Here is a 27,166-nt window from a genome sequence, read left to right on the forward strand (position 1 = left end):
GAGGGGTGTAGCCAGCAGTCATTCTCTTTCGTAGGGGGCTCTCCTTGATCACCTGTGGCCTTCATAGCTTTGATCAGATAGGTTAAGATTCCAGCTTGTTGCACTGTGTCCGCTCAGAGCAGGAGGCTGGTGCTGCATTGCCAAAGTCGTGGCTACGCAGGATCACTTGTTACAGTACCTTATCATCCATTAATTACCCGAAGCCCTCAGAAATGTGCGCATCTTCTATCGCACACAGCCCACCTGATCTTGACGTATCCTTCTCGCAGAACTCCCACACATTTCGACAGGTTATCATGGAAAAGAGCTGTCCCTCTTCACAATCTTCACAAACATCTTCAGATCAGCTGCAAGCCGGGGAATCCTCTGCTCTTCCAGCAGGTCGGAAGCGAAATCACAAGCAGTCTATCCTTCGGATGGCGGGGACCCCTCAAAAAGCCACCCAGCAATCGTTGTAAGCTGTGCTCGCCGGCTGGAGATGAGCAGCGGAGAACATGCTTTCTCACGAAAGAGCAAACGCACTATCAATCACGGACAATGGAATTCTTGTCATCCGAATTCAAGAAGGACATATGAGTTTCCAGTTCGTCAACCGCGACCGTGTTCTCGAACCGCTTTGAGGTGGGACATGTGATCAATGAGGTGCATGGAAAGGAGTGGTGCAAGTGATGAGTCCAACATTTGTAACACGCCGCCAATGACGTCCAATACTAATGGTGAGTATTGGGACTGCAGCCCGAGTACTCGTACTGATTGGGTGTTTATTAGCCCTATGATGATTTGACATGAGGTGGTGGTCACCACATGTAGTACTATCTTGTGTTGGAGTGGTTCATCTTCCAATGCTCCGCGTCACAACATCGTTCTGGGCGGCCCGTGGCAACTAGGGAACAGGGCTGGCAAGGACTCATACGAGGTTGACGAGTACAAAGGCTTTTGCACCGTACAGGCGAAGCCCTTGATGAGGGTCCAGCTTGCAAAAGGCCCGCCCGCTGTCTTGGAAGAGCCGAGGTGTTAAAATGACCCCTTGTCGAAAACCATCTCCAAAAGTAGCGGGTTCTGTGAAGCATGGAATTTGAGATGGCAGCTTTGACAGGCTGAATAGTAAGATGCTTTCGACTTGCAGGTTCTCTGGCCCCGTAAAATTACTGTTGCATTCTTCGGCTGACGCTTCAGTCTAACGGACGGATATCAACGGTTCCAAATCCACTCATTGCGATAGTCAGTATCCCAGAGGTGTTACGAGTACAAAGTCCTCTGTACAGGGGTAGTTCATCGGCAGCGAGGTTCAGAAAAGTGGCCCTGTGGAAACAATTGGACGTATGCACTCGATCTCTATGTGGATTTCGATGCAACAATCATTCTAGAAATGGTGGATATCGTTATTGCTTTGTTGATAAGGCGAGGGCGATCCACATCGACAGGAGATTCGAGCAACGAACTCGGGAGGTATCTGTCGAGAACATGCCACTTCCTCCCACATGAGGCGTATGAGATACCTTGATATCAGGGATGAACGGCGGCAATGGCGTGAGCGTCAGTCTATGATGACGGGACTTCCATGTTGGATGTTGTAAGCCAAGGCTCTGGCGTAAGAACAAATCCTCTGGACATGGGGTCCTTAGTGCTCTTCTGATAAGCCCCGGTCTTATGAGTGGTGTCGTGTGAGGTTGCCAAGCAAACGTTGATTGATAGACCAGCAAGAAAAGCAACCATCTTATCGCATCTGCCACACCGGCGCAGTGATGGATGGCGACACAAGTACTGCCCTACGCAGGGTAGTAACCCGTAGTGTGTGAAAGGGTTACAATCGGACGTGGCCGAGGAATGAATGACAACGGCCAAGATCCGTCCGGATAAGCCTTTCGCAACAAGATCCCAGAGTTCGGCCTCGCCAGAGACCCTAGTGCCCTCGTAACTGACATTGATGACCCTCATGGAGCACTCGTAAAGCTGTGCAGATGGTGGCGTGCTTTTCTTTTGTGCGAGGAATCCCAGGCACTAGTCGCAGATCTTCATGCAAGAGAACGAATGCCATAGCTATGATAGTAATTCCATGCCCCATAGGTCCCTGGGCATTGGCCCCTGGGAAGATCTCACCGGGGCGGCCGCCGGGTCCAAGTACGGGCGCTGGGCTGAATTGGGACTCTTGACCGTCATGCCTAGCCAGATAAGCCCTTTCAAGCCTTGCCACCTCATTGCTTGGCCTCGTCAAGATTTTTCCAAACATGATTTGATCTTGTCATTGCCAGTGCACTATTGCGGGGAGAATGTAACATGGATTCAATGGCAATGTGGTCCTCTACCAATCGTCGCACAGAACTCTTCAGACTATCGTGTCTCCCTGTCAATACTAACGCCTATCACGATTCACGACTTTCCTTCTTTGCCCCCCAGCGATAAGCGACGCGAACCTGGACAGGGAGGCCGAGGGAGCTGGCTTCACGATCCTCCAATCCTTTCCGGGGGACCACTTCCATGTCGATTCCAGAAGGACGCTTTCTCTTTCCTCCTGCCACTTTGGACACTGGACATCGAGTCCATGGAGAGGTATAAGTACCCCTTGAACAGTCCACGCGCTACCCACACTATTTCTTCCAGTATTGCTTCCTTCCCTTTCACTTCTCGTGAAACCCATATATTCTCTTGACCTTCCATCATGCCTGTCGATAATCCAGAAATCATCCAGGCCTCTGGTCTCACTGACCACCACGCTGATGCAGGCCGACGACAATCGGTCACCAAGGCTGTCGACGAGAAGGCTGTCCACTCATACTTCAATCCGGATCCCGAGTACCATCAGATCCCCACGGAAGACCAGCTTCATGGGCCGAGTGCTCTGCGAAGGGTTGCTGCCCCAATCCCTTGGGCGGTCTACACTGTTGCCTTTGTGGAACTCTGCGAGCGATTCTCTTATTACGGAACCCAAGTGGTTTACTCCAACTACGTGAACCATGCGCTCCCCCTCGCGCAACCAGATGGCCCCCCTGGCTCGCACCACAACACCGGTGCCGGCGGTGGCAGTTCCCAAGGCATTTCTGGTGCTCTGGGTCAAGGGCCCGAAACCGCCAATGGTATCAACACCTTTAACACCTTCTGGGTCTACTGTGTTCCACTTCTGGGTGCCTATATGGCCGACGAGCATTGGGGAAGATACAAGACCATCTGCATTTCCATTGCCATCGCCATTCTCGGTCATATCATTCTTGTTCTCTCAGCGATTCCACCCATCATCACCAACGAGACGGCCTGCTTTGCCTTGTTCATGCTCGGTCTGATTATCATGGGTTTCGGCACCGGTGGTTTCAAGCCTAACATCTCCCCTTTGGTCGCCGAGCAGATCAACGTCACACGTGCATATGTCAAGACGCTGTCCTCGGGTGAAAAAGTCGTGGTCGATCCTATCATCACCCAAAGTCGGATCTACCATTACTTTTACCTCTTCATCAACATTGGCGCTCTGGTCGGTCAGGTTGGGTGAGTAACATTCAACGTTTCCGAAGACAGAAACTAACAAACGTGATAGAATGGTGTATGCTGAGAAATACGTTGGATTCTGGCTCGCATTCTTGCTCCCTACGATTGCCTTCTTGACGACTCCATTTGTCATGTGGTGGGGACGCAAACGCTATCAGCAACGACCACCTTCCGGTTCCGTCGTAGGCAAGGCTTTTAAAGCCCTACTCTTCGGGATGCGGGGACGCTGGTCATTGAACCCAGTCACCATGTACAAGCGCACCCATGACGGTTCTCTCTGGGAGGCCGTCAAGCCGTCCAACATTCAGCCCTCCCAACGTCCTGCGTGGATGACTTTCGACGACGCCTGGGTTGACGAGGTCCGCCGTGGTTTCAAAGCCTGCGCCGTCTTCTGCTGGTACCCACTCTACTGGCTTGCGTACGGGCAGCTGACGAACAACTTCACAGCCCAAGCTGGTACCATGACGTTGAACGGTGTGCCCAACGACGTTGTCAACAACCTCGATCCTTTTGCGTTGATCATATTCATCCCCATTTGCGACTCCTGCCTATACCCTGGCCTGCGCAAACTTGGCTTCAACTTCACCCCCATCAAGAAGATCACTGCCGGATTTTGGTTGGCCTCGGCGGCGATGATCTGGGCTGCAGTGGTGCAGTATTATATCTACCACACGTCCCCCTGCGGTTATTCCGCCAACGACTGCTATCTTGATGACGGTAGCGTCAATCCTGCACCCATCAATGTCTGGGCTCAGACTGGCTGCTATGTTCTGATTGCCTTCTCCGAGATTTTCGCCTCCATCACTTCTCTCGAATATGCTTATTCCAAGGCGCCAAAGAACATGCGATCTCTGGTTCAGGCTATTGCGCTGTTCACCAATGCCGTTTCTGCCGCGATTGCCGAGGCCCTCAACCGCCTGAGTGGTGATCCACTGCTGATCTGGAACTACGGTGTCTTCGCTGTGGTGTCATTTTTGGGTGGTGTCTTCTTCATCATCCAATTCTGGGGTCTTGACATGGAGGAAGATCAACTCAATCTGCTGCCTGAAGGACATGTCGTCGCGACCAAGGATGAGGAGACGATGTCGATTGATGATGCTCCGCGTCCAACCACCATTGACGAGAAGCACTAGACGGAGGGCACATGGTATGTTGAGGTCGTTGCACATCACTTAGTATCTGTAGCAAATCCTTTGGGCAATGCTATGACGCTAGAAAGTCGTCAGCTCAAAACGTCCAACATTTGGGATCAGTATTGGGCCTATTGGCTTCTGACGGCTGCAGCCAAATTCCGCGAGCAATACTCCATAGCCCAGTAGCAAAAACGAAGTCCCAGGCATGAATATATTTGCTCATGTGTGTGAGTTGCTGTGCATTCTGTCATTGCCAGTGAAACGATAATGCACGATATTTCCCCAGAGCATGCATTTATGAAGATTGAACGCTACACCTCTCTGAGTAATTTTGATGGTAGGATCGAGGTCCGAAAGAGGTTTAGTGTCCTTTTTGAGCATTGAAATTACTGACCAAGGCTTAGTATCAAAATACGGTGAACTACTACACTATTTTCCCCGAGTTCGGCGGGCACCTCGAACGCAGTTTAATACTAGGTATCCCATCCGAATCCTGTTCGAATAAACCAGCTAATTCGAATAGCCGATAGACCTAAGACCTATTCGAATAGCGATACAGCTAGTATCTAGTCGAATCATTCGAATAAACACACAATGCTGCTGGCTGATCAATGGAACCTGACTCTGCAAGGGACGCGCAGCCCATCATAATGATAGCAGGTGATAATCTCCATACATTTTAATGTTTGGATGCTCGACTCGATCTCAAAATGTCTTTTACCCCCCTACATCATGCTGCCCCTCGCACTTGAGCACCATCCTCGAAAGCCTGAAAATCGGACAGATGAAATCCGCCAACGTTGCAACTGGGACCGATGCTCAGGCTCAGCTGGTTCTAGTCATATCCTTTTCCGTCACTAGGAGTTATATCGTTACTCCCACTATGACTGCAAAAATGATTCAAGAGCACTTGCGGTGCCTTCAATGTCCTCGAAGGTATGCCAGTGTCCTGTCTCCTTCAGCGTTGCGAGTGTTGCATTTGGCAGAAGTTGTGTCAGTTCTTGGGTATACGCAGGTGGGCTGACTTTGTCCTCATCACCACCAATGATCTGGACCTTGGAGCGAATTTGTCCAAGATCGACTTGCAGCTCACGTGCAGACGCCAATGCCGTACAGCCCTTTGCGTATGACTCGGGGTCTTGACTCAACAGACTCGTCAGGACAGCAGCGAAGCCACCCGATTGATGAGATTTCGTTCTGTCGGACGTGCCTGCGTTTGCCACGGCTTTTGCGACATTCCGCATACCTTCCTTCCTCACGGTGGCTGCCCTCTTGATGCTTGCTTCGTACCCTCCTTGAGGGAGCGGACATGGTGGTGGTCCGATAAGGACGAGACGGTGAGCCAGGTCCGGATGTTTCAACGCAAAGACTTCAGCCACCAGGCAGCCCATGGAGTGAGCCACAATAGTCACTTCTTTGTCCAGCGGCAGACTCAGCGGTTTCGTGGTCAGTAGAGCGCGTAGGTCGTCTGCAAGGCTTGAGATTGTAATGAGACTGGTGGCCGTGGTTGGAGAAAGTCCATGCCCTTCGAGATCGTACAAGACACATGTGTACTTGTCCGCCAACTTGAGCTTGTCCACGAGCTGGGAGTAAAAGGTGGTGCTCCCACCCAGCCCATGGACGAATATGACGAGCTTCTCTCCACTGCCCAGCTTTTCAACGTTGAGTTGCTTTCCAGAGGCAATGGTCGTCAAACCAACACCTCCCAGGGTGACGGACAGGTTTTGGATAGGGATCGATGCAGCAGACTCTTCGGCAAGTCGAGCAGAAATTGCCTCTGGGTCTCTGGTGGCGGTCACTGTGTTTTTAAGAGTTCCTAGCCCCGTGATGGAGACTTCCACCACATCCGAAGGCTTCAGGAATGTGGGCGGCTTCATTCCTATACCTACACCTGCAGGTGTACCCATGGCGATCACGTCGCCAGGCCGAAGGGTCTGAGCTTCCGACAATGTCTTTATGATGTGGGGAATGGAGAAGATCAGTTGTTCGGTTGTCGCTTGTTGCCTCTTTTCGCCGTTGACATGCGTTGTGACGGTAAGTGTTGCTGGTACGGCGGATGCAGGCACGGCAATGGGCCCCATGGGACAGTAAGTGTCGCCTGATTTACCTGCAGGGGCATCAATGTTAGCATATATGTCGTCCGTCAGGAAGTATATCACTCACCAATGAAGAATTGCTTGTGGTCCCGCTGTCTTTCACGAGCCGTAAGGTCGTTGATGATTGTGTAGCCCCAGACATGATCCATGGCATCATCTTCTGAGATCTTGTATCCGCCCTTGCCGATAATGACCCCGATCTCACCCTCATAGTCAAGAGTGGAGGTGAACTCCTCATCGAAATAAACGCTCTGCTCATGGGCGATGATCGATGAAGCTCGCTTGGTAAAAATGACAGGGTGGGAAGGGCGTGCTTCTTTGTCTGATGAGTCGTAACCGCTGGAATTGAACTCGTGGGCATGGTCCATATAATTCTTTCCGACTGCAAGGACGTCTCTGCCGGTGATAGGAGGCAGGATCTGAACACTTCAAGACGTCAATTGGATCCAAGCCTGTTTTTCCCATTCCCTGGGCCATCTTCGACTTACCTTGATTTTGGGATCACTTCCTCACTCAACGTTATTTCGGCCAACGGTATGCCGAGGATTTGCTCAAGTCTTTCGACCGGCGTGCCACTGGCAAATGATAGCTCTCTGATCATGTCGTCCTCTTGCCTCAGGTGGCCAACCCTTGTCCTCTTGGTTCCGTCCTTCAACGCGTAGCTGATGAAATTGCGGGGTTGTGTGTCTTCCTGTGGCTTTGACTCCATGGTTTCGTGGCGCAGGAATTCCTTGTAGCTGGCCTTGTGGATGCGTCCGTTGATGATGATCATATTAAGCTTATCATGTTGTTGCAAGACTGTGATGTCATCGAGAGGACTACCGTCGACCAGGATGCAGTCAGCATAGTATCCTGGCAGGATCTTACCAAGCTCATCCTCGCGCATAAAGAGTTTCGCAACCCCGGCTGTTGCGGCGATGATCGACTCCATGGGTGTGAAACCCAGGAGTTTGACAAAGTGTTCGAGGTCGCGAGCATATGTTCCGTGGGGGGTCCACGCAAAGCCATAGTCTCCGCCGGGAAGAACTGTGATACCCCTGCGGTGCATCTCTTTCAGGCCTTGAATGGCGACTTCCAGTTCTTTCTTGTAGCCAACCTGTTCGGCCTTCTCAAAGGAATATCCAAAAGCCCCAGCTTCGTAGATTGTCGCAATAAGCCAGTTGATTCCAGGGGCGACGATGTGCTTATGCTTATTCTTTTCTAGCATATCCATTCCCTCTTCGTCGATCCATGAGGCATGGTAAATAATGTCGACTCCGTGTTGTATGCATTGTTTAACACTGTCTCTTGCCCGTGCATGGGAGCAAAGCCGTACACCATGCCGATGTGCCTCATCCACGCATGCTGCTGTTTCTTCGTCCGTATAATAGCAGTCCTGGGCATCTCGGGTTTCTGTAATTTGCTCACCCGACATTGATAGCTTGATTTGGTCGACGCCCAGCTTGACGTGATGTCTGATGGTTTCCCGCATCTCCAACGGTCCCTTGGCGAATGCTGTAATTCCAGGAACAAGGTCACCATCGGGCACAGCCATCTCTTTGCCATTCGCCAAGTAGCGAGGGCCTGGCAAGTGTCCTTCGTTGATGGCATCTCTTATAACGCAGTCCAGTCGCTCCTTGGCGGACGCTGCTCCAAAGCACATGGTATACCCAGAATCGAGGTAGGTTTGTGCTGAACGGGCTGACAGCAGTGTATGTTCTTCCACTCCAACATCACCAAGTTTGCCCAGATCGCCATTGTTCCATGAAAAGTGAGTATGGGCGTCTCCCAGCCCGCTCATGAGCGTTCGCCCTTTTCCGTCGACGACGCGAACTGCTGGGTTGCGACGCAGAGCATCTTTGCCGGGCACTTCTCCAATGTGCCGCAGTCGTTCTCCTGGTTCGTACCAGTCAGCCACACCCGATGAGACTTGCACGACACGAAACATACCTTCGATAAAAACATCCCCTCGGAATGGAGGACGACCTGTGCTGTCAAGGATATTTACATCCAAGAACAGGATCTTGGAGTTTGGATCTGTGCCTTTGATCTCGTATCTCTTCGGTGCCAAACTTTTGTCGAATTGCACTTTTTCGTGGTGATTCGTGACGCCAGAGTAATGGTCTTCAAAGCCATTGACCATGACACCCTCATCGTTGACTGCGGATGGCGCCATTACTTTCTTTCCAGGACTTGCAAAGAATGGGAAGACATATTTTAAGGGTCTCAGAGCATATTAAAAGACTGCGAAGTGCCGGCACATCATCGACGGCTGCCCCCAGGCTTTGCTCGACCGTCATTAGCAGATCCCGACCGGCGAACATCCCATCAGACCGATGGGGATGATATTCGTTGCCCTTTAGGACTCAGGATTGGCGCTACCCCGCTTTACCCCGGGTCAGACTCATCCAATGAAGTCGCAATAAGCCTGGTCAAAGTCCGCTATGACCGCTTCCTCCGCCTTCTCCGCCTTCTCCACCCACTGCCCTTGTAGCCTCGACCAGGCGCACTCTCCGCATATTCCGTCATACCGACCTAGGTTCGTGACAAGGGAAGAGGAGGAGATAGATTCTGTTCAATGTTAGTCTAAGCAAGGAGCTACGTATGCCGACTCCTACTCCAAATAATTTTCCGAAATGCAGAAATGCCAGTGCGGCTGTTGGTTCTGTAGGCCAAACCTGAGTTGAATCCAATCAAGCAATGTGGAGAGACACCCAGAAAGATTTTCTTTGCGATACTTCTTCGCCAGTCCTCGAGAATACAGAGGGTGCCGAAGCATTGTATCCAGTTCTGAGAAGGACTTTGCTTGACAAAGATCTCCCAGCGGTACCCGCAAGTGAGGTTAGCCAGCGTACAGGGTTGGACGGGCAACGGCTATGTCAGTCCCTTATGAGATGCACGCAAGTCCGAGTGGTTGCTGAGTTGTATGGTAGGGCTCGTGGTCGACCAGATAGTCTATGACTGTACCGATTTCGTTGGAAAACACCCTGGTGGTAGCCATATCATAAGGGAATTCGGTGGACACGATTGCACTTGGCAGGTATGCAGTCTCAGCATAGCTTTGTCAAGATACTAAGGCAGCCGAACGGAAAAGTGGTGGACCTTCCACACCAAGTCGATTTACGACCAGTACATGCCAGCGATGAGGGTTGGGAAAACGTCAAATGTGACGAACAAGTATGAGCAGCCACAAAGGAGGATCTTCCAGCTGAGAACGATTGGAGAACAATGGTAAATTGTGAGGAAGTTGAGCCGGTCTTCGAATCCACAACCCGCAACATTACATACCATCCTACATATCCTCGTCGTAGCTTCCTGGAGCTGATCTCAGTTGTCCCATGATATTGACAACGGCGTCAACCACTGTTGCGAGTTGAAGTGGCCTACATGATTTCGAAAGCCGCCATTGTGGCATCATTGACATATCTCGGAGATATGTCACGTTGTAACGGAAACATATGGGACGCTTCAGCCGAGACTGTGAACCATAACGGGTTGGAAGCCTTCAAAGCCACCAAGGATACCCGCGGTCTTTACGTGACCTTTTGTTGATCTTCTAGCATATGGGACAAATCTAGTGCTCAAGGGCCATGATCATCGATTCACGAAGCGGCTTGTCCCGTCAAAGTTGGGACGGCCGAAGGTTCAGCTGTCATGGAGCACCCGTAAGAACAAGAATCCAAGGTTCGACCAGAAAAGCAGAGAAGTTCTTGCAGCAGGTTGGAATTCCATCATCGTAGATTTTGTATGCTATGTTCCGCATTGGTATTTATGCTGACACCCTCGCACGAGAGTCAATTGTGCTGCAATGACAGCCTTCCCCCTCAGTTGTTGCCAAACGGGATGTCATCATTTGCCTTTGCATCGGCGGCCTTGTCGATGAACGAATCATCCTGTTGGGGGACGCCGACATCGTTGGCGGCGTCGTTGACACCTGTAAGGACATGGATTAGCATTCGACCATTGGACAATAGGCCGAGGATGAAGAACATACCGCTGTTGATGTCACTATCGGCTGTGCGCTCGACACCGTCACCAGGCTGAGACTTGTTGTTCAAGGCTGAGTCGGCCTTTTGACCAATCTTGTCCATAAGTCCAGACATTTTCGAGTTTCAGTAGAATGCTGATGGTAATTGTGGTGAAGCTGATTGAAGGATGTGATGGTTGATGTAGAAGATTGCAATGAGGGTATCTGAGGGATTGTGGTCCTCTTCAAGTACTAGTATCTTGTAGCTGGTCAAGTGAAGCATACAGCGCTGTATGAAGTGACTGTGATCGCCTTACTCAGGCCAGTCGTGAAAGGTTGCCCCGTCATTTCTGACGTCACCGTGTTGACACTTTCAAGTTTTGTCAAGATATCGTTTCACGCTCCAAGGTATTTTGAAACTGACACGTAGGCTTTGCGCAGGGAACGCAACTTTGATCTGGAGGTCAAGGATGGGGAACCCTCTAACGTTTTTGACCACCTCCTGGTTTCCGACCCCCTCCTGGGGAGTTGCCTCCTGGGGCTAATCGTGCTCGATTTTACTCGCAAAATCGTGAAAATCGTGTTTTTGGCGATTAGGCGTTCTTTTGCCCCTGATCGACGATGCTAGGTGCCAGCTTAGGGACCGATTGGCACGCCGATTAGAACACTCGCCACTGTAATTAGGCTGGTGGCTGTTCTTCCGGGCATCCTAACTGTCTTTCTTGCTGTTCCTGCACATCCTGAGTCGATCTCGAAGATCTGTTTATCTACCACTTGCACATTTTCCTGTATCTTTCTGAGTCGCCTTTTTGAGCGTGATATAGAAAACTTGCTCTAATTCTTGGTGTTGATGAGCGTGATGAACGTGATTTACATAGTCCCCCTATTGCTATGATCTTACGGCGTTGATCTCGTCGTTGCCCCTAAGCTGGCGCTATAGGTATATAAGAAGAGAGAGAATGAGGCTCGGTAAGTGATTCTATATAACTATTAGTAAACTCATTCAAGCAAGCCTAAAACCAAGCCAAATAGCTCAATTCATCATATTTAAGCTATTTACCCGATCTCGCAGTAGTTCGACCTCGTCGTCGACCTCGTCCTTTCTCTCCCTAACCGGGACAGTCCCTGACTCGACTCAAGTGTCTTTCTTAGCTCCCACGCTCCCCGAATGGGCGCGGGCAATAGCTACAAAAATCACTAAGTCGGGTTCCCAAGAGGTAGAAGAATTATTGAGGAGTAATCTCTTCCTTCCCTCATCACTAAAGCTCTTGGTTACTCCGCCTCTTTCTCCTTAAATAAGCTTATTATCTTCGCCACTATTAAGTTTAGTGATTTTAGATTTAATAGAGCCTAAGTATAGTTAGGAAAAGACCGATACTACCCGTATAGTACTATTGGAGCTCGGAATAGTTGATACTATTAGGATCATACTGAGTAAGGAGGAAAGGCTTGATTTAGTACTTATAGCTATTAAATCTAGCTACTTTTTAGTAAACGCTACCGCTTATCGATATAGGGTCTCTAAAACTACGTTAAGGAGACGTTTAGATAGCGATCTACCTAAAAAGATTACCTATATCAGCTAGTAACTACTTACAATTGAGGAAGAGCATACCCTAAAGGAGTATATTTTATATATATATAATTTAGGCCGTCTACTAACTCTTTTAATAATCTTAGGAAGTACGTAGACAATTAGTAAAGGACGAGAGGCTCGTAAAAGAGGTGTTTCAAGCTCTAAGATCAACTTTATAGTTAGCAAGAATTGGCCGCGTCGATTTGTTAAAAGGTATATAAATTTAGTCTTTAAGCTCTCGTCAGCACTGGAATTAAAGAGGGCTCTTCAAGGGACACCTACCGTTTACTATACTTTTATACAAAAGCTAAAAGAGACGGTAGAGAAGTATAAGATCTTACCTAAGGACGTTTAGAATATAGACGAAAAGGGCTATACTAAAGAAGAGTCAATTGAGAAGGCTACTAAAGTAGTTTTCAGTGCTAATTCTCGATAGACGACGATAACCTCTTCTAATAGGCGTTGAGTGTCCTTTATCGAGTTTATGAGTGCCATAGGCGTTTGTAGAGGGCCTTTTATCATTCATAACGGTTAGGGACAGTAAGTTTCGAGAAATCTTGCTATAGCTTATCGTCGTTAGTTTAGTAAAGACGTTTAGGGATACGTAGTCTCACTAAATGGCTGGTCGGACAACTATATCGCTCTTTAGTGGCTTGAAAAGGTCTTTCTCCCCTTTACCAACAAGCGTCGTAAGGGCAAATACACTTGCTCGTCCTTGACGGCCACAAAAGTCACGATAATCTCGAGTTTTATAGAAAATACGTCGAGAGCAATGTTGTGCTCCTCCTTCTTTCGTCTTATACGTCCTATATCCTTTAACTACTTGATATGGGTTGTTTCAAGAGCGTATAGTAATTTTACAGTGCAGAACTTCAGCGCCGAGCATTATTTAGCCTTGTCAGGATTGATAGTCATGAGGTTGTCGAGATCTACGCACAACTTCGACTAAAAGCACTCTCCTCGAGCAATATTTAGGGAGGATTTCGTGGTAGTGGTCTCTGGCCTATCAATCCCATAGCCATCTCTTTTCGATTTGCTAAACTGAAAAAGGCACTTGGGAATGACGCTGTCAAGGAGCTATAGACCGATCTCGCTACCGCTAGAGAAGATGAATTAGTTGCTTAACTACTAAATATCGATGAATAACTTACAGTATATAAAACCCCTATCGAATAGGCGCTAGACGTCGAAACAGCACTGAACCTATAGACGACGCTACTCGATTCTCTATAACGTGCTATCTCTCTACCGCCGACGTAGGCAAAACGTATATTTCACACCCTAATGGAAGAGATTGTAGCTGAAAGAGACCCTAATAGACGTCTATATCTTACCAAGGTTGCCGAGAGAGCCTTTATAGTGAACGAGACAAGGAAGACAATATATCTTTACACTTCAAGAGCCTTCTTCGAGACTAATATCGATTTTAAAAAAGCTACTAAACGTAAGCTTTAGGGCTACTTTAGTAGTAGGCGAGTAGTTAATGAAGAAGCCCTTAAGGAGAAGAAGTAGAGACAAAAGAAGAAGGATAAGTACAACCGTCTATATAGAGAGTATATTAATATTAAAGAGAAGCTCGCCGGCGTTAGGAAAGCTTTCAAGGAGAAGACCTATAAGGGTGACTCGAAGATATAAAAACTCAAGATTCAGAGCCTTATTATCGAACTTAACAGCTTTCGCCTCTACCACCCTAAGTTTACTCCTAAAACCAAGCGACGATAAGGTCAAGATAGAGAGATCTCTCTATTCGACGACCTTGATAACGAGGATACACCAAAAACGCCTATATAGGACTCACCGACGGAGCCTCGAGCAAAGAAGGTCCGCATAGTGGCAACAATACTAAGTTCATCAACACCAAGGGCATCGACGGCGGCGAGGTCATTCACGCCTTTACAGCCTTTACCAAACGATCGACGACAGCCTCAATTAGGCCATTCGTCAAGTCTCTCTCAACAGTGTGTCTTTCCTATGCCAACCAACACACCGGTTACTATCGATTATGCGAGTCAGTTTTCAAGTCAGTGGCAGTGCACCCTAATGATGCCACTATAGGTACCTCCCCATAGTATTTACAGTCAAACGGTACCGTCGACACTATCCTGGGACTGCTACGAGGACGAGAATAACTGGCAGTTTTATCCTATATCATATACTTAAGTGGTGGTGGTGCAGGAGTGCGTAAAATCGAGCACGATTAGCCCCAGGAGGGGGTCGGAAACCAGGAGGTGGTCAAAAACGTTACCTGGACAACAGGCGATGATCGTTGTCAAGAAAGGCCCATTTGTGATCCAGTTGAAACTTGGTCTGGACTTCTGCTTGGAGGGCCGTGAAAGGGGTCGACTCAAGGACCGTCGATCATGTTGTGCACCGCCCTGTTCATCATCATGGGCGGGGCCATTGTCGTCCGAGGACAGTCTTCAGTAACAAGTAACTGTGCCTGCAGGTACCTACACACCATCAGGTGCGTGGGAGTAGTCAAGCACGTACATAGTAGTATGCAGTACATGTCCAATGGGAAAAAGAGATGCCGCACGAGTCCGGGGTCAACCAATGGTGCTCGATCCTTGAGGACATTTACCACGGTAAGCATTCGAGACAGCCTCCTTGGTAACATGCTAAAAGCCTTGTTTAAAAGCTTCGTATGGAAGCTTGATCAACATCAACCCACAATTCCCTTACATGATTGACCAAGGCAAGTTGCGAGCTATCAAGCTAGTTATCCACAATGGGAGGCTCCGACGACTCGTGTGCCCGACGTCATCAACATATGCGACTGCAAGAATGACAAGATGATTCGAAGCTGAATAGAGAAGAACCCTTCGTTGCAGCAGAATTGTGACAAGTTGCGTATCTTGGGCGAACAGCCTCACCATCTTGATACCATGTCCAATCATTCAAGGTGACCGATGATCGTGCTAGATCTGTCATGTTGGCCTTGACCTCAGCTGGCAGGTGCGAATCACTGTGGGAGGAGTGGTGGAAAGACATGAGACACTTTTGTTGCACAATTGACACCGAGATACAGCGGGGCATGCAACATGCAAACATGCATCTCTCTCTTTGTTCACTGTTCAGCTTCATTTTGCCCACGTGCCCATTCTCAACAATTAAAAAGGACAGAGACCGTCCCCAGACCCTCCAGCATCTCTTCCAGATTTCGTATCTGTCCCTTTCTCCCTTTGTTCACGGGTTTATTTGATAACTACTCATCATGGCGATCAAGGACTACGGAGTCTGGGTTGCACAACCCATCTCATTCAAAGCCGACGGCCCCTCAGACAAGACTCCTCACATCAATCTGAAGTTCCAAGACGATTCAGGCAGCAAGAATCTCAGTGCAGCCATCAATGTCAAATCGACCGACACTGATTCCCGCCTCGTCTATTGGTTCAACAAGGCCTTCACACATCCCATCATCAGCAGCCTCCCAAACCTCCAATCCGGCTTCAACTCACTCTCAAGCGATGGTTCCAATGATTTGGCCCTCGACTTTGCACGTACACAGCCTCAGCTGGTGGTCCTGAGCCAGGGCACAATTCTTCCCTACGAAGCCTCGGGTCCCAACAACGACATTCTCGACGACTTGGAACCCGTGTTGACAGATGCCATCCAGCAAAAGGCCACCATCTATATCTTCGGCTCGTCTTATGGAACAGGCATACACGACATCCACATGAATCAGGGCAGCTTGCCACAATTTGACAATGCGGTGTGGTCGGACGGTGCTTTGGTCTTTGCGTTCCCAGATGGACATTGGGAGGCTGTCTTCATTGCCTTTGCCTCGCAGGAACTACCCACCGACGATTCAACAGGAGAGCCATTGCAGGACAGCACGCCGCTCTCGGAGACAGCACACCCGGTGGAATAGTAATGGGGTTTTGTCACTCATGTGAGAGCTCAGAGCTTGAATACATAGCGCAGGAATGGGTTTGTCATGACCACAGCTGGCTGAGAGGTCGCTTGACCGATGCTAGATAAGGGCGGCCGCTGGACTCGCAAAGTGTGTCCACATAACGATAACGATAGAAGCATTGCACCATCTCATTGTTTATAACACTTCAGACCAAGGCTCCCGTCCTCCTCTTAGATCCCACACATAGCCGAGGAGTAAGATCGTCACACGCAGCGTGGCTCGAAGTAGTCATGTAAGGATGGATGGTACGATAGATAGGAGGCGAGGATGGTAATTCGAAATGAGGATGTTCATTGGCGAGTGAAGAGGTTCCCTCAATTATCAACTTGTGTGGGTCATTGCTGCAGACGTTGTCCGTAGTCGTTGCCTGCGCAGTCACGAATGATGCTGCTGAGTGTTGACGGGAAGAATGCAGAATATGCAGCATGACTATGACGCGACGCGACTAGGCAGTTTGACCGACTTTGCACTTTAACCTCGGCATCTTCTGTCTCTGTCTGCGCCTGCAACTCTCAAAATCTCAGTCCGTCTCTTGTTAGACCATTGCAATTGTTTCCATTATGGTCCCATGTCCAGCACAGTTGCATTGTAGCCTTACGGACTCTTCCTGCTGTGTCGGCGATGTCGCCCATTGGGCTTCGCAAAATCTGCCTACAATCATTGGTACTGCTGCTCGTAAGTACTCCCATCATAGCGCACATGACAAGTGTCGAGCTGATGATGCCTCAGAGATAGCACCTTTCTTCCTTTAAGAGACCACACAACACGAGGAGCAAGCGAAGGGGAGGTCTGGAGTACCCTCGCAGCATGTCAACAAGAGGAGAGCAGAGAAACAGGCCAGACATGGAGTTGTAGAGCCGATGAGGCGGTAGCATGTCTGCAGGTGTGTTGGCAGGCAGGCGACTTGCGGAAAACCTCAATACCGTATCGGCATGCAACATTTAAGAGCATGCTCATTCAGACCTTAGAAGACTTATTGAAACATTTTGAATTGTGAAGGCCTCAAGTAGTGAGCCAAAGACTCATCCGGTGGGGAAGGACCAACCACTCCACCTCGATGCGTAAAGTCGTGACCACATCTGCGTTTGACCGCTTTGTAAATGTTGCAAGGCATCAACCAGGCCAAGTCTCTGATCCTGGACAAGTCACGCTGGGCTTAGTCTTCCGTCTACCTTTCGACTTGCTGAGACCAAGGCGATAGAATCTGAAGGTCCGGGGAAAAGAAATCGCCAGGGCCAAGAAGCTGAGGCCAGGGGTCACCCAAAGCGTCAGGAAGGCCCATGAAATCGGTCGAAACTTCGCCGTGGATCGCAAGAGGCTTGCCAGGGTCGAAGTCCTCGAGGAGATCAAATGACCTGTCTTCAATGTTTGACGTGCCGTTTGCTGTTCGAGGCTCCTCCAGTAAGGCGGCCGCACCGCCTGATTCCCACGATCCCTGATCCTGCGTCGGTAAAGACGGGCGTGGCTCTGCCGACTCTCGCTGCATCGATGGCCTCGCGGCGTCGGATAGCCACCCGTAATCAAGAAGTTTCCATAGCACGTCGAGAGTCGGGTTCGGCACATAGTTGTCTGCGGTACTGGAACTTACAAGGTCTCTTGCTGAGGCCGGGTCAGGTTCGAAGGTTTTGAGGGAAGTCGCCTGTGGCGCGAGGTTAGTCTGCATCTCGGAGTCTAGAAAACAGTTGCCAGACTGTGGGCGAGAAGATGAACAAGGGCTGCGAAGGCAAAGCCAAGGGTAGACATACAATAGGTATGAAATGATTCCAGGTGGCCTTGCCTCCATCGAAGAATCCCACCGACTGTTCGTAAAGCTGCTGGGCTGTGTGCCTCGTCCATTCGTTTTCATGATGCGTGAAGAGCTTATGAATAGTGCCTGCCACTATCATAGCGTATGAGAAAAAGCTGCCTATGGTAAATCCCTGCTTTTGCGCCGTGCGAAGCACGACCGTGAGCTGATTTGCGTGCTCCAGACCGCGCCGCAAAGCCTCTCCACGGAAAGTAAGTGATACTTTGGCCTTGCAGGCTTCGAGACGTTTCCGAAGCAAGAACGGATGGTGCAAAAGGCATTGATTCATGTGGTAGAGCATATTGGCGAAGATCAAATGTCCGGCCCCCGGATGATCTCGAGTGCCGTCCGGGCTGACGAACTGTGCAATTGTGGTGGAAAATGAGAGCCGAGTGATGTCAGATTGTGCTTCGAAGTTAAGTAGCATGCTGTTGATATTTGCGAAATCGCTTCGAGAATCCCATGGAGGAAATGGGTCCGTTGAACCTCGATGCTGTAGAATGTGTCTCTGCACCCGACCCAATGCTGAGGCCATGAGCACTGTTTGTGCAAAGTAGTCTAAATTTTGGTCCGCTGCACCGGTGGAAAAGTCGCTCAATGTCCTTAAGACCGGCACTAAAGGCGATCCGACTTCATCGGTACGAGGTGTATCGGAAGGTAGTTGAAGGGCAATATCACTATCAGATATCGTGGGCGCGCGATGAGAGCTGCAAGACACCAGTCGGTCCAAGATATAGGTGGACCAGAAAGTCAGGAATCTCTCGTCGCGTTCTTCGGCCGTGATGTCGGCATTGACATCTGCACCAAGTTGTAGACTTTGGGCAAAGCGGACAGCAAGCCCTACTTTCTGCCAGCCAAGCTTGGTTCGGCCGTCTGGGTCATCCATTGTCAGTAGCTGTTCAGCTTGTCTCCAATTCTCAACGCATACCAGTGAAATCAACGATTGCTAACAGGTTCGTTGCCTGCACTGCGTGAATATCCAAGTTGAAGTCTTCGGAAAAGGATTTCTCAAAGATCTCATTCCAGGCGGTACGAGAATAGGTCTCGATGGCTTCGACATTCTTGCTTTCGAAGAATGGCTCGCTTGAGAAGCGTGCAGCCAAAGCAAGCATGGCCATCAAAAGGTAATCGGGCACTTCTCCTCGGTTGAACTTCCAATAAAAGTACTCCGGTCGGAAAAAAGCGTATGGTTGGTTATGGCAGTGAATGAAGTATGTCTGCAGCACAGAACGAATCATACCTTCTGGAGGTAGCTGGGCCGGTCTCCTGTAGTAAGGTTAGAGTATTGTGGTAATGAAACAGTCCGAATCACGAGCCTTGATGTTTCCGAGCCCATCTGGCTGTTTGGAGATCCTTCAGACACAGACGCTTGGTCCCGCGTGGAAGTCCTTCGCTTCCGGGACAATGTGTCGGCATGATGGTCGACCGGGAACGAGGCGCTGCTAAGAAAGGTCAGCAGCTCGTTCCAAAGTACAAAACAATTGAGCGAGTCCGATCCTCAGGGACACAATGAGTGAGGCCTCTTGAGCCTCCCACCAGTCGGTCGATCTCGCGACTTGCGCGTCCTTCGGAGGATGTATGATTGTGGTGCCGGAAATCGTGGTGATAGTGCCAGCATGAAGCGGAGAGCAGAAACTTCTGGAAGCATTGCGATTGCAGACATACTACTTACTCAGCAGGATCTCCGTTGAGGAGGCTCAACTTGGACTCCAACAAGGCCACTCGTGCGGCCAAATTGGCATCCTGCGGGTGCTTCAGTCAGCGAGCCACGGGATGCGATCATGGTACGAGCGTACCTGGACAGCGTTTGGCATAATATGAGAATGATCGCACATGGAACTATCGTCCCATCGACAATCCTGCTTCAGCCTCGCGCAGAATGCGCAGACTGGTTTCTCACCGGAGCATCGCGTTTTCTTACGTCTGGGTCCATCGTTAGTCCGGATCTTAGACATGGGGCACAGTAGGAGCAGAGGAAAGATGCAAATTACTCACCGACATTGAATGCAAGCCTGGCGGGCACGCTTCGCTTCGCGTTGGTCGTTCATGTTGCATGTCCGCATAGGTTTATTTGAAGAAGAGGTATGTCAGTAAGCCAGACGCTCTGATCTGACATTCGCCGTGGGGATGGTTGGAACCTTGTTGGATTTGGACATGTAGATGTTCAAGTGTCAGAAACAGCTTCGCAACGGTCAATTTGAAGGAGGGGCAGAAGCTGGATCAGGTACTATAAACGGGATAATGCGGGGTTTGGGGTTCACATTATGGGCGCTTGTCGTACGCTCCCAGGGTCCCTGAAGTCGGCTAGGCGAGGCCCTAACTTAGGCGTGGCTAGGCTATGAAGATGATGCCCATCATTTTCCACAACCGATTCCAGATCTTCGGGCACCGAGGCACAGCCTATAAGATCTAACGCCAAACCGAGTTTCTGAATTCAAGTGAACAATTCTACTTATTACCACCCTCTTTTCGCTTTCAACCTGGCCTCGGTCACCACCGTCAAGCTTGTCTACTATGTTTACAGGCTATCTTGCATTGAAGCAGCAAATCTATCGCTCTCGATGCCTTCTTAAGATAATGATTTTGCGCGCTTGCAAGGCAGGCCTAGTGAGCCTTCATGCTGACAATTAGGCATTCATTCAACTGTGGCCAGACTGCCATGGCCGCTCCTCGGGTATCACATACAGCGCAAGGTCGCCGACTCGCAAAGCTGAACTGTGAATGCACGCGATGATCACCTACAATCCTGCGTCGCTGGCCGTGGACATGTGCCTCGGGGTGTCGCGGACTCATGATGTTTAGGATGCCAGGTCGTCCAGGCTGATTTCATAGCGATCTACGTCGAGGCAAGGCATTGTGATCGCTAGCTGCAAGCGTTTCCGACCACGCATTTGCTGTTTGTCCTGCTGGAACCTTCAGTCACGCTCGCAAAGCCGGCCTGTATGAGTCTCACGACGCTGTAAGGGCTCCGGCATGCTGTTCGCAGGTGTACCCGAATTGATGTCGGCGCACTCAAACAAGAAGAAGTCTCAAGCTTCGTGTTTGCTGACCAACTGGGAATGAGGCTGAACCCATTGTGAAGGTTCCCAAAGTCCCTTCTCCAAATCTGGGATGTGGAGGTGGGGACGGCAAGACGGCTACAATAACAATGGCCCAGGTCGTTATCGTGGGGGCGGCGTTCGGGCCGGGTTTTTACTTACGGTACAATCAATGCAGCCAGCCGTTTTTCCAACGTTCAGTTCAAGTCATGTCGATAGCAGTCAACTGCGCGAAGACCTCTGTGAATCGAGTCACATTCGTTGCATCCAGGCTGACGTGACAAAGATTGCCTGTCTGAGCACCTCCAAGGGATTCTTGCTAGGCGATATCACGACCTCAAAGGCGTTGAATATTGAAACACTGTACGTCCAACTCGTGAGGAGTCTGGAGCGTATGAGGGCGGACATAAGGCCTCGCGACTCGGTAACCTGCCTGATCGGTACACCTGACGATGCAAAGGCAGCTCACTGGTAAGAGGCAGAGCGTGACAGGCAACTCCCACATGTTCGTGCAGTCGTGTCCTTATGTCGACATGCATCGTGTTCAGAATTTGGGCCTGGGTAATGACTCCAGCAAGCAAACCAACTCCATTGACGCAGTTCGCTACTCCGCTCCGGAAAGTGAAAATGCTGAACCACCGACGTAATGATCTATAACGATCAAAGCTTGGGCTTGACCTGCATACCTGCAACCAGCTTATCACCCACGGTTCGAAGAATGTGCTTTTGAATCTTTCCACTCCCTGTCTTGGGATAGTCCAGTCCCACACCTGGATCTCCGATCCAAAACACATGTTGCGGTGCTTTATGCGAACCGAGACGTTGTCGAACCCACTGGTTGACTTCTGCGTTGGAAGGCTTGCTGGAGTTCTCCTCCAACCTCAAAAAACAGCCAACCACTTCACCATATTTCGAATCCTTGATCGAGACCACACATGCATCTGCAATCGACTTGTGTTCGAGCAGGCGGTCTTCCACCTGCACAGGGGATATGTTCTCACCTCCTGTTGACACAGACTCGTCAGTATCAAGCTATCATAATGTTCCGGAGACCTGCCTCTGATGATGAGATCCTTAATGCGCCCGGTCACCACGCAATACTCATCCGCTGTTATCACACATTCGTCGCCCGTGTACACCCACCTGATGCCAGCATCGTCCAGTTTCATGACCTCGGCGGTCTTTGCCTCATTCTGCCAGTACCCCTTTTGCAGGAGATATCCGCCAACACAAAGCTCGCCAGGTACTCCCCGTGGCAATATGTTGCCTTCACTGTCGACGACCTTCGCCAACGTATGGGGTTGAATCCGACCAACAGTTGTAGCCCGTCGTTCATCGTCGTCTTCGATTGAAGTCATGAAGGAGACTGGGCTTGTTTCTGTCATCCCGTAGGCGATCAGCATCGTTTCAATCCCCATTTTCTGACGCAGATCTCTCATCAATGGTGCTGGGACAGTAGAGCCGGCGCCAACACCGAGTCGAAGAGTATCAAGCCGATAGCCTTTGCGCTTGTTCGCTTCCATCTGCGCGATGAACATGGTTGGCACGCCGAGTATGACAGTACACTTCGCTTCGGATACGGCGTCAAGCACTAAATTCGCATCGAATTGGTCACATGGGAAGACGATGCTGCTGGAATGAGTGAAGGCACCGAGGAAGCCCATGACGAGACCGAAGCAATGGAAGAGAGGAGGCGGGCAGCAGACAATGTCCTTATCGGTCAACCTCAATCCGGACCCGAAGAGCAGGGCATTGTTAATGAGGTTGCTGCGTTCTGTGATCAGCAGAGTCCAGCCTTCTAACAGTCCCACTTACAAATGAGTAAGCATAGCAGCTTTGGGGGCACCCGTTGTTCCTATCAAACGCTTAGCTTATGCATTACGATGCTGTCATTCATTACTCACCTGAGGTGAACTGCAGATTGAGAACATCAGTATTGCGCACTTTGCACTCCGCCCTCCGCAACGTGGCATCATTTATGGAGGCCGAATGATCGTTGCTGACAAAAGCCGAGTAGGGCATGATCTCGACATTCGATGGGATGTTCATCGTTTTGCGAGACAGCTGAACGATTCGCTTGAGGTGCGGCAATTCTTCAGGCCGTGTGCCTACGGCCTGTATATGGCTTTCAAGTGATTTGAGCCCAATGTTCGATGCAAGGAAAAGAAGTTTGCAACCTGCTGGGTTAGTTCGTATGGTCTCTTGCAGGTCTTCCTACTCACAGCTGACTGAGAGGGCTGAGCACAATTCCTCTGCTGAATATGTGTTGTTGAATACCACAAGCGGGCAGCCAATCCTGGCAGCACCAAGAAACACCTCAATATATTGATAGCAATTGCCTGCCATGATTCCAATGCAGTCTCCATGTTGCAAGCCAGCTTCGAGCATCGACTTTGCAAGAAGCTTGCTTCTATCCGCGAATTGTTGGTATGAGAGTGAGTGATGTTGCCATGGGAATGAAGCGCCAGTACGAGAACTATTTCTATGGGCTTGCGCTTCAATGAGCTCGCCTAGTGTCTGAGTACAGAGGACTGGACTTCGTGGACCACGGACGATCGATGGCATAGGTGTTGTCAGCTCTGTCTTGTTGCCCATGTCGCTGGATATGATCGCATTGGTTGAAGCATTTGATAGCACATCCGCCATGTTAATGACTGCATCTACTGTGAAGCTTAGGTTGACTCTTATGGTCACCACCCCACAGAAGCCCCAGGTCTAAGGTCTTGCTCAGTCTTTCCTGGCTGGCGGCTGCGGGCCGTGGATGTCCATCACGCTGGTGGGAACGGACCCATAGCCAGATCGGGCATGACTTGCCCCTGATCGTGAGAGGAGAGGTTCAAAGAACGTGAATGGATTGCTTAGAGCCTAGTTCATCCTCACCCACCCTGTTTTGAAGGGAAAGGACTATGCTGGACTTGTACCGGCTCGCTACATGTGCAAGATCTCATTGGCACATGGAGTTCACTTTCGGTCCTTATGCACTTTTGCATGAAACGTGCTTTCGCAGAGCCCAAAAATGCCTGTGGCCACGGCTTGATACAAAATGCAGTGCATTTCGACATATAATCAGAATGCCAAACTGTGGTAAGATGGAAAGTGTATCTTCCAAGGCTACGCGTGATGCAAGGCCATACGAGGCACAGGTGCACCCGACAGGGTACCTTGCTGCTGGTGGGATCATATAGCCCAATTGGCAGGACAAACAAGCCTCTCGAATTCCTGCTCCGTTAAAATTTGTCACCTTGGGAGTCTTTGGCGTTCAAGCTGCCGCTGAGGCATTCGGTACACGGGCTGCGTCTTCGGGCCGCGTTGCGCGGTTTGTGTCCCGTGCTGGGCTTGCACCTGGCGAGCCTATCAAAGACCGGCCGCAAAAACGAGTGGGAGCAAAGTGTACCGCACCTTAACAGCTAACATCCCCGCAGATGGCTTTTATTCAATCATGAAAGTGAGGATTGCTTCTTCACAAAGATAATCAGATCACACAAGACAAAATGGCCCGAACAGGACAACGTTCTTCGCCGGATGCTCGAAGAATCTCTGCATCTCATTCACGCCCTCCCCTCTTCGTGGCACAGTTACCATCAGGCAGCGGCAGCCAGACCATCAACAGAGTCCTCATAGCCAACCGCGGCGAGATTGCATGTCGCATAATTGCTACATGTCGCAAATTAGATTTGACATCCATAGCCGTCTACGCCGAAGAGGATGCCACATCCCGCCACATCTCCGAAGCTGACGAAGCGATAAGCCTTGGTAGCATCAGTCAGGCCGGGGGCAACCCTTTCTTGAACGTACAGCTCCTTGTCGATGTCGCACGATCAGTGAAGGCGGACGCTGTCCATCCTGGATATGGCTATCTCAGCGAAAACTCAACCTTTGCCGAAGCAATACGTGCCGCTGGACTCATCTTCGTTGGGCCAAGTGCTCAAGCAATGTCTACACTAGGCGACAAGCGGAACTCAAAGGACTATCTGAGGAAAAACGAGCCCAGAATACCCTTGATACCAGGGTTTACTGGATCTAGCCAAAACAGTGCAGACCTTGAGACTGCGGCAGAGGCTATCGGCTTCCCTGTCATGCTCAAGGCATCCGCAGGCGGCGGCGGCAAAGGTATGCGCATTGTGCGCGAGCGATCAAAACTGAAAGACGAGCTTTTACGGGCACAGTCGGAAGCCCAACGCTCATTTGGCTCGAGTGACTGTATCCTGGAAAAGTACATCGAAGAGGCGAAGCACATTGAGATCCAGATTGTAGGAGATAGCCATGGGAATGTACTCTCACTATGGGAGAGGGAGTGTTCTGTGCAAAGACGACATCAGAAGGTCATTGAAGAGACGCCTTCGCCTTTCTTGACACCCCAGATACGAAAAGAGATGAGTGCCGCGGCGGTCCGAATCGGCGAGCTTTTGCATTATGAGGGCGCGGGTACTGTCGAGTTTGTCGTTGATATTCGAGACTCAAGCTTCTACTTCCTCGAGGTGAACACAAGATTGCAAGTTGAACATCCGATCACGGAGGAAGTCACCGGCTTGGATGTGGTTGCTTTACAGTTGTACGCTGCTGCTGGTGGAAAGTTCAAGGACCTGCGGAATCTTGACCAGATTCCTCAGCAAGGCCACGCCATCGAGTGCCGGCTATGTGCTGAAGATCCCGGACGGGACTTCAGGCCCGAAAATGGCACGATACAGCTTTGGAGAGAGGCGACGCACAGCACTGCGCGAGATGTCCGCTACGAGACGGCCGTCCAAAGTGGAGCAACGATCTCAATCTACTTTGATCCAATGATCGCAAAGATCGTGGTATGGGCTCCCACGAGACAACTAGCGATTGCGAAAATGTCCAAAGTGATGGCCAATACGGTGTGCGCCGGTGTGAGGACTAATCAGCTCTTCTTACAGAGTTGCTTGCTGCACGACAGCTTCCAGAACCCGGCGTATACAACATCTCTAATCCCGACGCATTTGGCAGACTTGCTTAGAAATCCTTACTCAAGTCGATTGAAGGAGATATTTTCGATCTTGTCAGTCGTACCAGGCTTGGTCTTGCGCGAAGGATATGGCAACAGAAGCACCAACAAGCCGTTCAAGCACACTCGTCGGGCCTTTAGGACGCAACACTTCGATCCGGTCAATCTGGACACCACGATAACGAAAGTTGTAGATGCGACGTTGGCGCAACAACCAGTACTATCTGTGTGGAACGCTTCGCAGACAAGGTCCGCATCGACGTACACTGTATCTCTGATACCCATGACCACGAATGAGGACTCTACGGAACAGAAAAGTACAGCAAAGAATTCGGCGGCACATGAAGTCTCTCGGCAATACAATGCCGTCAGCAATCTACTGAGAAATGGAGCGGTCACCAGGGCACCTACTCACGAAGTTTGCCTTCGCCAGTGGCAGTCCTTGAGCAACCAAGACGTAGGCTCATGGCGAACCGCATCCGCCGAGCTTGTCATCGATCAGTCAAAGATCCACGCCTTCATAGCCACAAACGCAAGCAGTACCTACGAGAGAAGCTCGTCCAAGGCCGAAGCACAACGGATTCTTTGCCATCTCCCTGCACTAGGCACATATATTGAGTACGAAGCTCACAGTCTGCTGTCATATCACGAGTCTTTACGCGAAGAGGTTGCCAGCACGGTGGGTTCGGCTGCGTCCAAAACTGTGAAAGCACCCATGCCGTGTAAGGTTTTGTCGGTGCTGAAGCAGAAAGGAGACCAGGTGAAAGCGGGTGAGGTCGTGATGGTAATTGAGAGTATGAAAATGGAGACGAACATATCCATCGCTGCGGAGGGCACCTTCCAAACAAGCATCAAAGAGGGTGACGCGGTGGATGATGGCAAGGTGCTCTGTTGGGTGGAATAGATGCCGCGAAGCAAGCATTTATACTGTTTGTATTGTAGAACCAAACACACTGTCTGCATTGCATTCTACGGCGATGGTTTATTAAGCGCTGTCCGGTCTCATTGCGAGTCCCATTTACGAAAGTGTTGTGTGAGATGATTAAAGATCAAAGACTCTTCTACGAATTGACTGAAGCAAGTTTCTCTACGCATCCTTGTTTGCTATTATGTTCACAGTCCATTCAATCATCACAGTCGTCAAGTCCCCCAAATGTCTCCGAAAATGTTCGAGCCTTCGCTGAACGTATGACCGTGGAGTATGCCGCCCGCAGTATCCACGAAAGCGCGGC

General features: G+C 50.2%; 7 protein-coding genes across 7 annotated transcripts; 4 read left to right on the forward strand and 3 right to left on the reverse strand.

Annotated features, from left to right (window-relative positions):
• The first annotated feature begins 2,261 nt into the window (after positions 1-2,261).
• Positions 2,262-5,087, forward strand: EDD37DRAFT_619646 (POT family-domain-containing protein). Its single transcript, XM_062815873.1, has 3 exons — positions 2,262-3,477; positions 3,527-4,947; positions 5,015-5,087. Exons 1-2 carry the CDS (start codon positions 2,660-2,662, stop codon positions 4,608-4,610), a joined length of 1,902 nt encoding a protein of 633 aa, XP_062676351.1. The 5' UTR covers positions 2,262-2,659; the 3' UTR covers positions 4,611-4,947; positions 5,015-5,087.
• A 104-nt stretch (positions 5,088-5,191) lies between these two features.
• Positions 5,192-8,834, reverse strand: EDD37DRAFT_573706 (putative fumarylacetoacetate hydrolase). The gene is made up of 4 exons (XM_062814369.1): positions 8,636-8,834; positions 7,195-8,581; positions 6,774-7,132; positions 5,192-6,717 (listed from the first exon to the last, which is right to left on the reverse strand). The coding sequence occupies exons 1-4, from the start codon at positions 8,826-8,828 to the stop codon at positions 5,492-5,494; spliced, it is 3,165 nt and encodes a 1,054-aa protein (XP_062676352.1). The 5' UTR covers positions 8,829-8,834; the 3' UTR covers positions 5,192-5,491.
• Positions 8,835-9,229: 395 nt separating this feature from the next.
• EDD37DRAFT_105223 (cytochrome b5-like heme/steroid binding domain-containing protein) lies at positions 9,230-10,176 on the forward strand. The gene is made up of 3 exons (XM_062809158.1): positions 9,230-9,563; positions 9,619-9,725; positions 9,780-10,176. Exons 1-3 carry the CDS (start codon positions 9,386-9,388, stop codon positions 9,918-9,920), a joined length of 426 nt encoding a protein of 141 aa, XP_062676353.1. The 5' UTR covers positions 9,230-9,385; the 3' UTR covers positions 9,921-10,176.
• Positions 10,177-15,163: 4,987 nt separating this feature from the next.
• EDD37DRAFT_105427 (uncharacterized protein) lies at positions 15,164-16,378 on the forward strand. The gene has a single exon (XM_062809159.1). The coding sequence runs from the start codon at positions 15,443-15,445 to the stop codon at positions 16,097-16,099; it is 657 nt and encodes a 218-aa protein (XP_062676354.1). The 5' UTR covers positions 15,164-15,442; the 3' UTR covers positions 16,100-16,378.
• Positions 16,379-17,312: 934 nt separating this feature from the next.
• On the reverse strand, positions 17,313-19,978 carry EDD37DRAFT_605315 (fungal-specific transcription factor domain-containing protein; the record flags this gene model as incomplete). Its single annotated transcript, XM_062814809.1, has 7 exons — positions 17,313-17,783; positions 17,890-18,803; positions 18,859-19,147; positions 19,171-19,369; positions 19,603-19,673; positions 19,727-19,853; positions 19,926-19,978. 7 exons carry the CDS (start codon positions 19,976-19,978, stop codon positions 17,313-17,315), a joined length of 2,124 nt encoding a protein of 707 aa, XP_062676355.1.
• A 1,650-nt stretch (positions 19,979-21,628) lies between these two features.
• On the reverse strand, positions 21,629-23,533 carry EDD37DRAFT_558113 (long-chain fatty-acid-CoA ligase; the record flags this gene model as incomplete). Its single annotated transcript, XM_062813740.1, is given in 5 exon segments — positions 21,629-21,972; positions 21,987-22,735; positions 22,784-22,823; positions 22,873-23,145; positions 23,191-23,533. 5 exon segments carry the CDS (start codon positions 23,531-23,533, stop codon positions 21,629-21,631), a joined length of 1,749 nt encoding a protein of 582 aa, XP_062676356.1.
• An 839-nt stretch (positions 23,534-24,372) lies between these two features.
• On the forward strand, positions 24,373-27,153 carry EDD37DRAFT_619693 (pyruvate carboxylase subunit A). The gene has a single exon (XM_062815874.1). It carries the CDS (start codon positions 24,460-24,462, stop codon positions 26,836-26,838), a length of 2,379 nt encoding a protein of 792 aa, XP_062676357.1. The 5' UTR covers positions 24,373-24,459; the 3' UTR covers positions 26,839-27,153.
• Positions 27,154-27,166: the final 13 nt, after the last annotated feature.

Source organism: Exophiala viscosa (assembly GCF_022695815.1).
Source record: "Exophiala viscosa unplaced genomic scaffold EDD37scaffold_1, whole genome shotgun sequence".
NCBI lineage: Eukaryota > Fungi > Ascomycota > Eurotiomycetes > Chaetothyriales > Herpotrichiellaceae > Exophiala > Exophiala viscosa.

What these genes read in the sequence shown, in the direction of transcription:
- EDD37DRAFT_619646 (XM_062815873.1), top strand. Translation starts at nt 2,660, where the DNA reads ATGCCTGTCGATAATCCAGAAATCATCCAGGCCTCTGGTCTCACTGAC. An exon ending in GCTCTGGTCGGTCAGGTTGG is followed by an intron (nt 3,478 to 3,526) that starts GTGAGTAACATT and finishes CAAACGTGATAG; the next exon opens with AATGGTGTATGCTGAGAAAT.
- EDD37DRAFT_105223 (XM_062809158.1), top strand. Translation starts at nt 9,386, where the DNA reads ATGTGGAGAGACACCCAGAAAGATTTTCTTTGCGATACTTCTTCGCCA. An exon ending in GTTGGACGGGCAACGGCTAT is followed by an intron (nt 9,564 to 9,618) that starts GTCAGTCCCTTA and finishes GTTGTATGGTAG; the next exon opens with GGCTCGTGGTCGACCAGATA. An exon ending in GACACGATTGCACTTGGCAG is followed by an intron (nt 9,726 to 9,779) that starts GTATGCAGTCTC and finishes CGAACGGAAAAG; the next exon opens with TGGTGGACCTTCCACACCAA.
- EDD37DRAFT_573706 (XM_062814369.1), bottom strand. Translation starts at nt 8,828, where the DNA reads ATGGTCAATGGCTTTGAAGACCATTACTCTGGCGTCACGAATCACCAC. An exon ending in AGGGGATGTTTTTATCGAAG is followed by an intron (nt 8,582 to 8,635) that starts GTATGTTTCGTG and finishes GGTACGAACCAG; the next exon opens with GAGAACGACTGCGGCACATT. An exon ending in GAAGTGATCCCAAAATCAAG is followed by an intron (nt 7,133 to 7,194) that starts GTAAGTCGAAGA and finishes GACGTCTTGAAG; the next exon opens with TGTTCAGATCCTGCCTCCTA.
- EDD37DRAFT_619693 (XM_062815874.1), top strand. Translation starts at nt 24,460, where the DNA reads ATGGCCCGAACAGGACAACGTTCTTCGCCGGATGCTCGAAGAATCTCT.
- EDD37DRAFT_105427 (XM_062809159.1), top strand. Translation starts at nt 15,443, where the DNA reads ATGGCGATCAAGGACTACGGAGTCTGGGTTGCACAACCCATCTCATTC.